Source organism: Oncorhynchus tshawytscha, linkage group LG26 (assembly GCF_018296145.1).
Source record: "Oncorhynchus tshawytscha isolate Ot180627B linkage group LG26, Otsh_v2.0, whole genome shotgun sequence".
Taxonomy (NCBI): Eukaryota; Metazoa; Chordata; class Actinopteri; order Salmoniformes; family Salmonidae; genus Oncorhynchus; species Oncorhynchus tshawytscha.
The window spans coordinates 28,294,905-28,307,165 of record NC_056454.1 but is presented as its reverse complement, the minus strand read 5'-3'; the positions used below and the strand labels follow the sequence as shown (position 1 = coordinate 28,307,165).

Genomic DNA, 12,261 nt, shown 5'->3' with positions numbered 1-12,261 from the left:
CGTTTAAACTTTGACAAAACAGAGAAGTTAGTTCTAGGCCCCAAAAAATTATGAAATCTGCTGTTGGAGCTGACAAAAAAGCAGAACTAAAAACAGATAAAGCCCTTGGTTCACTCCAGACCTGCCTGCCCTCAACCAGCACAAAAACATCCTGTGGCGGACTGCACTAGCATCGAATAGTCCCCGCGATATGCAACTTTTCATGGAAGTCAGGAACCAATACACGCAGTCAGTCAGGAAAGCAAAGGATAGCTTTTTAGAATAGAAATTTGCATCCTGTAGCACTAGTTCCAAAAAGTTTTGGGACACTAAAGTCCAACGAGAATAAGAGCACCTCCACCCACCTCCGCCCACTGCATTGAAGCTAGGTAACATTGTCACCACCGATAAATCCACAATAATTGAGAATTTCAATAAGCACTTCTCTACGGCTGGCCATGCTTTCCTCCTGGCTACCCCAACCTACAGCGCCACACCCCCCGCAGCTAATTGCTCAAGCCTCCCCAGCTTCTCCTTCACCCAAATCCAGAAAGCAGATGTTCTGAAATAGCTGCAAAACCTGGACCCGTACAAATCAGCTAGGCTGGACAATCTGGACCCTCTCTTTCTAAAATTATCCACTGTCATTGTTGCAACCCCAATTACCAGTCTGTTCAAACTCTCTTTCGTATCGTCTGAGATCCCTAAAGATTGGAAAGCTGCTGTGGTCATCCTCCTCTTCAAAGGGGGTGACACTCTAGACCCAAACTGTTATAGACCTATATCCATCCTGCTCTGCCTTTCTAAAGTCTTCAAAAGCCAAGTTAATAAACAGATCACTGACCATTTCGAAATTCACTGTACCTTCGCCGTTGTGCTATCCGGTTACCGAGCTGGTCACGGGTGCACCTCAGCCACGCGCAAGGTACTAAACGATATCATAACCGCCATCGATAAAAGACAATACTGTGCAGCCGTATTCATCGACCTGGTCAAGGCTTTCGACTCTGTCAATCACCGTATTCTTATCGGCAGACTCAACAGCCTTGGTTTCTCAAATGGCTGCCTCGCCTGGTTCACCAACTACTTCTCAGGCAGAGTTCAGTGTGTCAAATCGGAGGGCCTGTTGTCCGGACCTCCGGCAGTCTCTATGGGGGTACTACAGGGTCACTCTTTTCTCTGTATATATCAACGATGTCGCTCTTGCTGCGAGTGATTCCCTAATCCACCATCCATCTACGCAGACAACACCATTCTGTATACATCTGGCCCTTCTTTGGACACTGTGTTAACAAACCTCCAAACGAGCTTCAATGCCACACAACACTCCTTCCGTGGCCTCCAACTGCTCTTAAAACGCTAGTAAAACTAAATGCATGCTTTTCAACCGTTCGCTGCCCTCATCCGCCCGCCCGACGAGCATCACAACTCTGGACGGTTCTGACTTAGAATATGTGGACAACTACAAATACCTAGGTGTCTGGCTAGACTGTAAACTCTCCCCCCAGACTCATATTAAACATCTCCAATCCAAAAATGAATCTAGAATCAGCTTCCTATTTCACAACAAAGCCTCCTTCACTCACGCCGCCAAACATACCCTCGTAAAACTGACTGTCCTACCGATCCTCGACTTCGGCGATGTCATTTACAAAATAGCCTCCAACACTCTACTCAGAAAACTGGATTCAGTCTATCACAGTGACATCCGTTTTGTCACCAAAGCCCCATATACCACCCACCACTGCGACCTGTATGCTCTAGTCGGCAGGCCCTCGCTACATATTCGTTGCCAGACCCACTGGCTCCAGGTCATCTATAGGTCTTTGCTAGGTAAAGCTCCGCCTTATCTCAGCTCACTGGTCACGATAACACCCACCCGTAGCATGCACTCCAGCAGGTATCTCTCACTGGTCATCCCCAAAGCCAATACCCTATTTGGCTGCCTTTCCTTACAGTTCTCTGCTGCCAATGACTGGAACGGATTGCAACAATTGCTGAAACTGGAGACTTATATTTCCCTCACTAACTTTAAACATCAGCTATCTGAGCATCGAACCGATCGCTGCAGCTGTACATAGCACATTCAATCTACCTACCTCATCCCCATACTTATTTACTTTTCTACTATTTTGCACACCAGGATTCCTACTTGCACATCATCATGTGCACATCTATCACTCCAGTGTTAATTTGCTAAATTGTAATTACTTTGCTACTATGGCCAATTTATTGCCTTACCTCCTCACGCCATTTGCACACTGTATATAGACTTTCTTTTTTTCTATAGTGTTATTGACCGTACGCTTGTTTATTCCATGTAACTCGGTGTTGTTGTTTGTCGCATTGCTTTGCTTTATCTTGGCCAGGTCGCAGTGTGTGAAATAAATAAGGTGAAATAATAAATAATACTCTTGATGGTGTCGTCTCAAATCAAACTGAAAGCCCTCGGCGTTACTCGGGACCCTGATCTCTCTTTTGACGAACATATCAAGAATATTGCAAAAAATCTGAAACCTTTTGTCCCAAAATTATGCAGAAAAGCTTTTGTCACTTCTAGATTACACTAGGGCAATACTCCTAACTAATCTCCGATTTGGTCCTGCCGTACGTACCTACGCGTTTGCTACGGTGACAAGACGTCCTTTTCTAAGCAAGCAGCTGGAGGCAGGGCTTTCTCCTATAGAGCTCCATTTTTATGGAATGGTCTGCCTGTCCATGTGAGAGACGCAGACTCTGTCTAAACTTTTAAGTCTTTACTGATGACTTGTCACTTCAATAGGTCCTATGAGTGTAGTCGAGCCCTGGGGTGCGAAGGTGAATGGCAAGGCACTGGTGAGCGACAAACCACCCTTGCTGTCTCTTCCTTGCTGGCTCCCCTCAATCCACTTGGATCTCTGCCTCTGACCCTATTACGTGGGCTGACTCACTAGTGCTCTTCCATACTGTCCCTAGGAGGGGTGTGTAACTTTAGTCACTCATTGGATCTTCCCGTCCGGTTTTGTTCCCCCTCGGGCTTGTGTGGTGGAGGAGATCTTCGTGGGCTATACTCAGCCTTGTCTCAGGGTAGTAAGTTTGTGGTCTGTTGATATCCGTCTAGTGGTGTGGGGACTGTGCTTTGGCAAAGTGGGTGGGGTTATGTCCTGCCTGGTTGGCCCTGTCCAGGGGTATCGTGGGACGGGGCCACAGCGACCTGACCCCACCTGTCTCAGCCTCCATTATCTATGCTGCAATATCTCTCTCTCACCCAGAGGACCTGGGCCCTATCACCATGCCTCAGGACTACCTAGCCTGATGACTCCTTGCTGTCCCCAGTCCACCTGGTCGTGCTGCTGCTCCAGTTTCAACTGTTCTGCCTGCGGCTATGGAACCCTGACCTGTTCACCGGACGTGCTACCTTATCTCGGACCTGCTGTTTTCGACACGCTCGCTTTCTACCGCACCTGCTGTCTCTAACTCTGAATGCTCAGCTATGAAAAGCCAACTGACATTTATTCCTGAGGTGCTGACCTGTTGCACCCTCTACAACCACTGTGATTTTATTTGACCCTGCTGGTCATCTATGAACGTTTGAAAATCTTGAAGAACAATGTGTCCTTAATGCATGTAGTATTCTTATAATCTCCACCCGGCACAGCCAGAAGAGGACTGGCAACCCCTCAGAGCCTGGTTCCACTCTAGGTTCCTGCCTTTCTAGGGAGTTTTTCCTAGCCTCCATGCTTCTACATCTGCATTTTCTGAGTGGACTATTCTGAGTAAATATGATCCCAGTGATCCACTGACCTGAGACCAGTATGAGCCAGTGGATGTCTTCGTAGAGGTCATCCAGGACCTTGCGGTCCACTGATCCGGGGTTAGAGGAGTTCATGAGGTGCTGCTGGGTCCTCTGGAGCTGGCCGTGGAGCCGCGTCACCCGCTCCTCCAACAGACTGACCAACCACACACACACAGGTCAGACTCAAGTTTACAGAGCTAGGGGATAGTCTAATAGCACGAGGTGTGTTTGGAGTTTTTCAACCAATTTGTGTAGTGGTTGAAAAACGAGTTAATGACTCCAACCTAAGAAGTGTATGTAAACTTTCGACTTCAACTGTACATATACATACAGTTGAAGTCGGAAGTTTACATAGGCTGGAGTCATTAAAACTCGTTTTTCAACCACTCCACAAATTTCTTGTTAACAAACTGTAGTTTTGGCAAGTCGGTAAGGACATATACTTTGTGCATGACAAGTAATTTTTCCAACAATTGTATGCAGACAGATTATTTCACTTATAATTCACTGTATCACAATTCCAGTGGGTCAGAAGTTCACATAAGTTGACTGTGCCTTTAAACTAGAGGTCGACTGAGTACGATTTTTCAACGCCGATACCGATTATTGGAGGACCCCAAAAAATGTCGATACCGATTATTGGAGGACCCGGCAAAAGGAAAACCGATGCCGATTAATCGGCCGATTAATTTATTTTATTGGTTTGTAATAATGACAATTACAACAATATTGAATGAACACTTTTATTTTAACTTAATATAATACATCAAAATCAATTTAGCCTCAAATAAATAATGAAACAAGTTAAATTTGGTTTAAATAATGCAAAACCGTGTTGGAGAAGAAAGTAAAAGTGCAATATGTGCCATGTAAAAAAGCTATTGGATGTTCTTATAGGCACTTTATTATTGCAAGTGTAACAGTATAGCTTCCGTCCCTCTCCTCGCCCCTACCTGGGCTCGAACCAGGAACACATTGACAACAGCCACCCTCGAAGCATCGTTACCCATCGCTCCACAAAAGCCGCGGGGAAGGGGAACAACTACTTCAAGGTCTCAGAGTGAGTGACGTCACCGATTGAAACGCTATTAGCGCACACCCCGCTAACTAGCTAGCCATTTCACATCGGTTACACCAGTCTAATCTCAGGAGTTGATAGGCTTGAAGTAATAAACAGCTCAATGCTTGAAGCACAGCGAAGAGCTGCTGGCAAACGCATGAAAGTGCTGTTTGAATGAATGCTTACTAGCCTGCTACTGCCTACCACCGCTCAGTCAGACTGCGCTATCAAATCATAGACTTAATTATATCATAACACACAAAAATTTGAGCCTTAGGTCATAATATGGTAAAATCCCGAAACGATCATTTTGAAAACGTTTATTCTTTCAGTGAAATATGGAACCGTTATGCATTTTATCTAAGGGGTGGCATCCATCAGTCTAAATATTCCAGTTACATTGCACAACCTTCAATGTTATGTCATAATTACGTACAATTCTGGCAAATTAGTTTGCAACGAGCCAGGCGGCCCCAAACTGTTGCATATACCCTGACTCTGCGTGCAATGAATGCAAGAGAAGTGACAATTTCCATAGTTTAATATTCCTGCTTCTTTTAACTAAATATGCAGGTTTTAAAAAATGTACCTCTGTGTATTGATTTTAAGAAAGGCATTGATGTTTATGTACATTCGTGCAAATGCGCATTTGTTAAATCATCCCCCGTTTGGTGAAGTTGGCCGTCTTTGTTAGGAACAAATAGTTTTCGCAACGAGCCAGGCAACCAAACTGTTGCATATACACTGACTCTGTTGCACAGAACACAAGAGAAGTGACACAATTTCCCTAGTTAAAAGAAATTCATGTTAGCAGGCAATATTAACTAAATATGCAGGTTTAAAAAGATATACTTGTGTATTGATTTTAAGAAAGGGGTTGATGTTTATAGTTAGGTACACATTGGTGCAACAACAGTGCTTTTTTCACAAATGTGCTTTTTAAAATCACCCGTTTGGCGAAGTAGGCTATGATTCAATGATAAATTACCAGGCACCGCATCGATTATATGCAATGCAGGACAAGCTAGATAAACTAGTAATATCATCAACCATGTGTAGTTAACATAATCACTAGTTAAGATTGACTGTTTTTTTTAAATAAGATACGTTTAATGCTCGCTAGCACCTTACCTTGCTCCTTGCTGCACTCGCATAACAGGTAATCAGCCTGCCACGCGGAGTGCAATGTAATCGGCCACGATCGGTGTCCAAAAATGCAGATTACCGATTGTTATGAAAAGATGAAGTCGGCCCTAATTAAAGTCGGCCATTCCGATTAAATCGGTCGTCCTCTACTTTAAACAGCTTGGAAAATTCCAGAAAATTATGTCATGGCTTTAGAAGCTTCTGATAGGCTAATTGACATCCCTTGAGTCAATTGGAGGTGTACCTGTGGATGTATTTCAAGGCCTACCTTCAAACTCAGTGCCTCTTTGCTTAACATCAAGGGAAAATCAAAAGAAATCAGCCAAGACCTCAGAAAAAAAATTGTAGACCTCCACAAGTCTGGTTCATCCTTGGGAGCAATTTCCAAACGCCTGAAGGTACCATGTTCATCTGTACAAACAATAGTAAGCAAGTATAAACACCATGGGACCACACAGCCGTCATACCACTCAGGAAGGAGATGCGTTCTGTCTCCTAGAGATGAACACACTTTGTTGTGAAAAGTGCAAATCAATCCCAGAACAACAGCAAAGGACCCTGTGAAGATGCTGGAGGAAACAGGTACAAAAGTATCTATATACACAGTAAAACGAGTCCTATATTGACATAACCTGAAAGGCCACTCAGCAAGGAAGAGGCCACTGCTTCGAAACCGCCATAGAAAAGCCAGACTACGGTTTGCAACTGCACATGGGGACAAAGATCGTACTCTTTGGAGAAATGTCCTCTGGTCTGATGAAACAAAAATAGAACTGTTTGGTCATAATGAATGTTTGGAGGAGAAAGGGGATGCTTGCAAGCCGAAGAACATCCCAACCATGAAGCACGGGGGAGGCAGCATCATGTTGTGGGGGTGCTTTGCTGCAGGGGGGACTGGTGCACTTCACAAAATAGATGGCATCATGAGGCAGGAAAATCATGAGGATATATTGAAGCAACATCTCAAGACATCAGTTAAAGTTAAAGCTTGATCGCAAATGTGTCTTCCAAAATGGACCATGACCCCAAGCATACTTCCAATGTTGTTGCAAAATGGCCTAAGGACAACAAAGTCAAGGTATTGGAGTGGTCATCACAAAGCCCTGACCTCAATCCTATAGAACATTTGTGGGCTGAACTGAAAAAGCATGTGCGAGCAAGGATGCCTACAAACCTGACTCAGTTACACCAGCTGTCAGGAGGAATGGGCCAAAATTCACCCAACTTATTGTGGGAAGCTTGTGGAAGGCTACCCAAAATATTTGACCCAAGTTAACTTCTCTAGGGTAGGGGGCAGCATTCGGAATTTTGGATGAAAAGCATGCTCAAATTAAACGGTCTGCTACTTGGGCCCAGAAGATATGATATGCATATAACTGCTAGATTTGTATAGAAAACACTCAAAAGTTTCCAAAACTGTTAAAATAGTGTCTGTGTATAACAGAACTGATTTGGCAGGCGAAAACCTGAAAGAAATCCTTTCAGGAAGTAGTTTTTTGTTGTTTTGTTTTTGTAGTTTTCTATTCAATGCCATTACAGTATCCATTGACTTAGGACTCAAATTGCAGTTCCTATGCCTTCCACTAGATGTCAACAGTCTTTAGAAATGGTTTCAAGCTTGTATTCTGATAAATGAGGGAGTAAGACCAGTCTGAATGGTGTCCAGTCTGAGTGGACCCTGGCATGTCACAGAGCTTTTTCATGCGCAATCCCGAGAGAGAGCCTTTCTGGTTGACTTTTTATATTGACAACGTTATTGTCCGGTTGAAATATTATAGATCATTTAGGCTAAAAACAACCTGAGGATTGAAAATAAACATCGTTTAACATGTTTCTATGAACTTTATGGATACAATTTGGATTTTTTGTCTGCCTGTTCTGACTGCGTTTGAGCCTGTGGATTACTGAAGAAAACGCGAACAAAACAGAGGTTTTTGGATATAAAGAGACTATCGAACAAAAGGAACATTTATTGAGTAAATTAATATCTTCTGAGTGCAACCATATGAAGATCATCAAAGGTAAGGGATTAATTATATCTTTATTTCTGAGTTGTGTAACTCTTCTGCTTGGCTGGTTACTGTTTCTAATGATGTCTACTGGGATATGTTCTCAAATAATTGTAAGGTATGCTTTCGCCGTAAAGCTTTTAAATTAAAAAAATAAAAATCTGACAAATGGTTTGATTCAAAAGAAATTAATGTAAAATATGTTTTTTCTGAATTTTTATAATGAGCATTTCTGTATTTGAATTTGGCGCTCTGCAATCTCACTGGATGTTACGCTAGCGTCCCACATACTCTAGAGAGGTTAAACAATTTAAAAGCAATGCTACCAAATACTAATTGAGTGCATGTAAACTTCTGACCCACTGGGAATGTGATGAAAGAAATAAAAGCTGAAATAAATCACTCTACTAGTATTCTGACATTTCACATTCTTAAAATAAAGTGGTGATCCTAACTGACCTAAAACAGGGAATTTTTATTAGGATTAAAGATCAGGAATTGTGAAAAAATGAGTTTAAATGTATTTAGCTAAAGTGTATGTAAACTTCCGACTTCAACTGTACATATATACACACACACACACACATATATGTGTGTGTGTGAATGAATGAATATATATATTCACACACATACAGTGAGGGAAAAAAGTAATTGATCCCCTGCTGATTTTGTACGTTTGCCCACTGACAAAGAAATTATCAGTCTATAATTTTAATGGTAGGTTTATTTGAACAGTGAGAGACAGAATAACAACAAATAAATCCAGAAAAACACATGTCAAAAATGTTATAAATTGACTTGCATTTTAATGAGGGAAATAAGTATTTGACCCCCTCTCAATCAGAAAGATTTCTGGCTCCCAGGTGTCTTTTATACAGGTAACGAGCTGAGATTAGGAGCACACTCTTAAAGGGAGTGCTCCTAATCTCAGTTTGTTACCTGTATAAAAGACACCTGTCCACAGAAGCAATCAATCAATCAGATTACAAACTCTCCACCATGGCCAATACCAAAGAGCTCTCCAAGGATGTCAGGGACAAGATTGTAGACCTACACAAGGCTGGAATGGGCTACAAGACCATCGCCAAGCAGCTTGGTGAGATGGTGACAACAGTTGGTGCGATTATTCGCAAATGGAAGAAACACAAAATAACTGTCAATCTCCCTCGGCCTGGAGCTCCATGCAAGATCTCACCTCATAGAGTTGCAATGATCATGAGAACGGTGAGGAATCAGCCCAGAACTACACGGGAGGATCTTGTCAATGATCTCAAGGAAGATGGGACCATAGTCACCTAGAAAACAATTGGTAACACACTACTCTGTGAAGGACTGAAATCCTGCAGCGCCGCAAGGATTTGCTCAAGAAAGCACATATACAGTGGGGCAAAAAAGTATTTAGTCAGCCACCAATTGTGCAAGTTCTCTCACTTAAAACGATGAGGCCTATCATTTTCATCATAGGTACACTTCAACTATGACAGACAAAATGAGAAAAAAAAATCCAGAAAATCACATTGTAGGATTTTTAATGAATTTATTTGCAAATTATGGTGGAAAATACTTATTTGGTCAATAACAAAAGTTTATCTCAATACTTTGTTATATACCCTTTGTTGGCAATGACAGAGGTCAAACATTTTCTATAAGTCTTCACAAGGGTTTCACACACTGTTGCTGGTATTTTGGCCCATTCCTCCATGCAGATCTCCTCTAGAGCAGTGATGTATTGGGGCTGTTGTTTTTACCAAAAAGTAATATTTTGGTTTCATCTGACCATATGACATTCTCCCAATCTTCTTCTGGATCATTCAAATGCTCTCTAGCAAACTTCAGACGGGCCTGGACATGTACTGGCTTAAGCAGGGGGACACTTCATGGAGTTGCAGGATTTGAGTCCCTGGCGGCGTTGTGTGTTACTGATGGTAGGCTTTGTTACTTTGGTCCCAGCTCTCTACAGGTCATTCACTAGGTCCCCCCGTGTGGTTCTGGGATTTTTGCTCACCGTTCTTGTGATCATTTTGACCCCACGGGGTGAGATCTTGCGTGGAGCCCCAGATCGAGGGAGATTATCAGTGGTCTTGTATGTCTTCCATTTCCTAATAATTGCTCCCACAGTTGATTTCTTCAAACCAAGCTGCTTACCTATTGCAGATTCAGTCTTCCCAGCCTGGTGCAGGTCTACAATTTTGTTTCTGGTGTCCTTTGACTGCTCTTTGGTCTTGGCCATAGTGGAGTTTGGAGTGTGACTGTTTGAGGTTGTGGACAGGTGTCTTTTATACTGATAACAAGTTCAAACAGGTGTCATTAATACAGGTAATGAGGGGAGGACAGAGGAGCCTCTTAAAGAACAAGTTACAGGTCTGTGAGAGCCAGAAATCGTGCTTGTTTGTAGGTGACCAAATACTTATTTTCCACCATATTTTGCAAATAAATTCATTAAAAATCCTACAATGTGATTTTCTGGATTTCTTCCCTCATTTTGTCTGTCATAGTTGAAGTGTACCTTTGATGAAAAATTACAGGCCTCTCTCATCTTTTTAACCTCTTGCATCGACCTGAGACGCAGACGTCCCATCTAGCCATCTGGAAATGCAAATGCACTACGCCAAATGCTAATAGCACTCGTTAAATCTCAAACGTTCATCAAAACACACATGCAGGGCACTGAATTAAAGCTACACTCGTTGTGAATCTAGCCAACAAGTCAGATTATTAAAATGCTTTTCGGCGAAAGCATGAGAAGCTATTATCTGATAGCATGCAACACCCCGAAATACCTGAAGGCGACGTAAACAAAAGAATTAGCGTAGCCGGCGCTACACAAATAGCAGAAATAAAAACTTTCATTACCTTGGACGAGCTTCTTTGTTGGCACTCCTATATGTCCCATAAACATCACTATTGGGTCTTTTTTTCGATTAAATCGGTCCATATATACCCAAAATATCCATCTATGGAAACTGTGTGATTCAGAAAAAAACACTGTTTCAAAACGCTACGTCATTTTTTTAAATTAAAAAAGTTGACGATAAACTTTCACAAAACACTTCGAAATACTTTTGTAATCCAACTTTAGGTATTAGTAAACGTTAATAATCTATCAAATTGATCACGAGGCGATGTGTATTCAATAGCTCCACGCTTTCAAATCATCTTCCGAAATCTCTCTTTCAAAACTTCCTGTCGGAGACCGGATGGAAAGTGGTCTCTCTTCCTCGTTTGACCAAGAAACAACGAGAAGGCAATTGACAAGAGTGGTGACATCGTGTGGAAGCTGTAGGACTTGCAATCTCGGCCCCATTTAATTTCGTGCCCCTTGAACAATACATGCAAGTGGCGCATGGATATTTTTTTCAGTTTTCAGTGATCAGTTTTTCTTGCGCTTTTCGATGAAACAGACGCTCTGTTATAGTCACAGCGGTGATGTAACCAGTTTTAGAAACGCGAGAGTGTTTTCTATCCACACATACGAATCATATGCATATACTAGATTCCTGGCATGAGTAGCAGGACGCCGAAATGTTGCGCGATTTTTAACAGAATGTTCGAAAAAGTAGGGGCTCGACTTAAGAGGTTTTAAGTGGGAGAACTTGCACAATTGGTGGCTGCCTAAATACTTTTTTGCCCCACTGTACATGCCCGTCTGAAGTTTGCCAATGAACGTCTGAATGATTCAGAGGACAACTGGGTGAAAGTGTTGTGGTCAGATGAGACCAACATGGAGCTCTTTGGCATCAACTCAACTCACCGTGTTTGGAGGAGGAGGAATGCTGCCTATGACCCCAAGAACACCACCCCCCCCGTCAAACATGCAGGTGGAAACATTATGCTTTGGGGGTGTTTTTCTGCTAAGGGTGACAGGACAACTTCACCGCATCAAAGGGATGATGGACGGGGCCATGTACCGTCACATCTTGGGTGAGAACCTTCCTTCAGCCAGGGGATTGAAAATGGGTCGTGGATGGGTATTCCAGCATGGCAATGACCCAAAACACACAGCCAAGGCAACAAAGGAGTGGCTCAAGAAGAAGCACATTAAGGTCCTGGAGAGGACAATCCCATAGAAAATCTGTGGAGGGAGCTGAAGGTTCGAGTTGCCAAACATCAGCCTCGAAACCTTAATGACTTGGAGAAGATCTACAAAGAGGAATGGGACAAAATCCCTCCTGAGATGTGTGCAAACCTGGTGGCCAACTACAAGAAACGTCTGACCTCTGATTGCCAACAAGGGTTTTTTCACCAAGTACTAAGTCATGTTTTGCAGAGGGGTCAAATACTTATTTCCCTCA

The 12,261-nt window shown here is 42.7% G+C and overlaps 1 protein-coding gene across 4 annotated transcripts in view; it reads right to left on the bottom strand.

The window, feature by feature from the left end:
* The window catches only part of LOC112225488 (exportin-4), a 61,708-nt gene that overhangs the window by 19,841 nt on the left and 29,606 nt on the right, over positions 1-12,261 (bottom strand). For all 4 annotated transcript variants that reach the window (XM_042306451.1, XM_024389492.2, XM_024389491.2 and 1 more), the window contains exon 12: positions 3,763-3,908. In XM_042306451.1, coding sequence (XP_042162385.1) covers positions 3,763-3,908 — 146 coding nt within the window. The remainder of the gene's footprint in view (positions 1-3,762; positions 3,909-12,261) is intronic.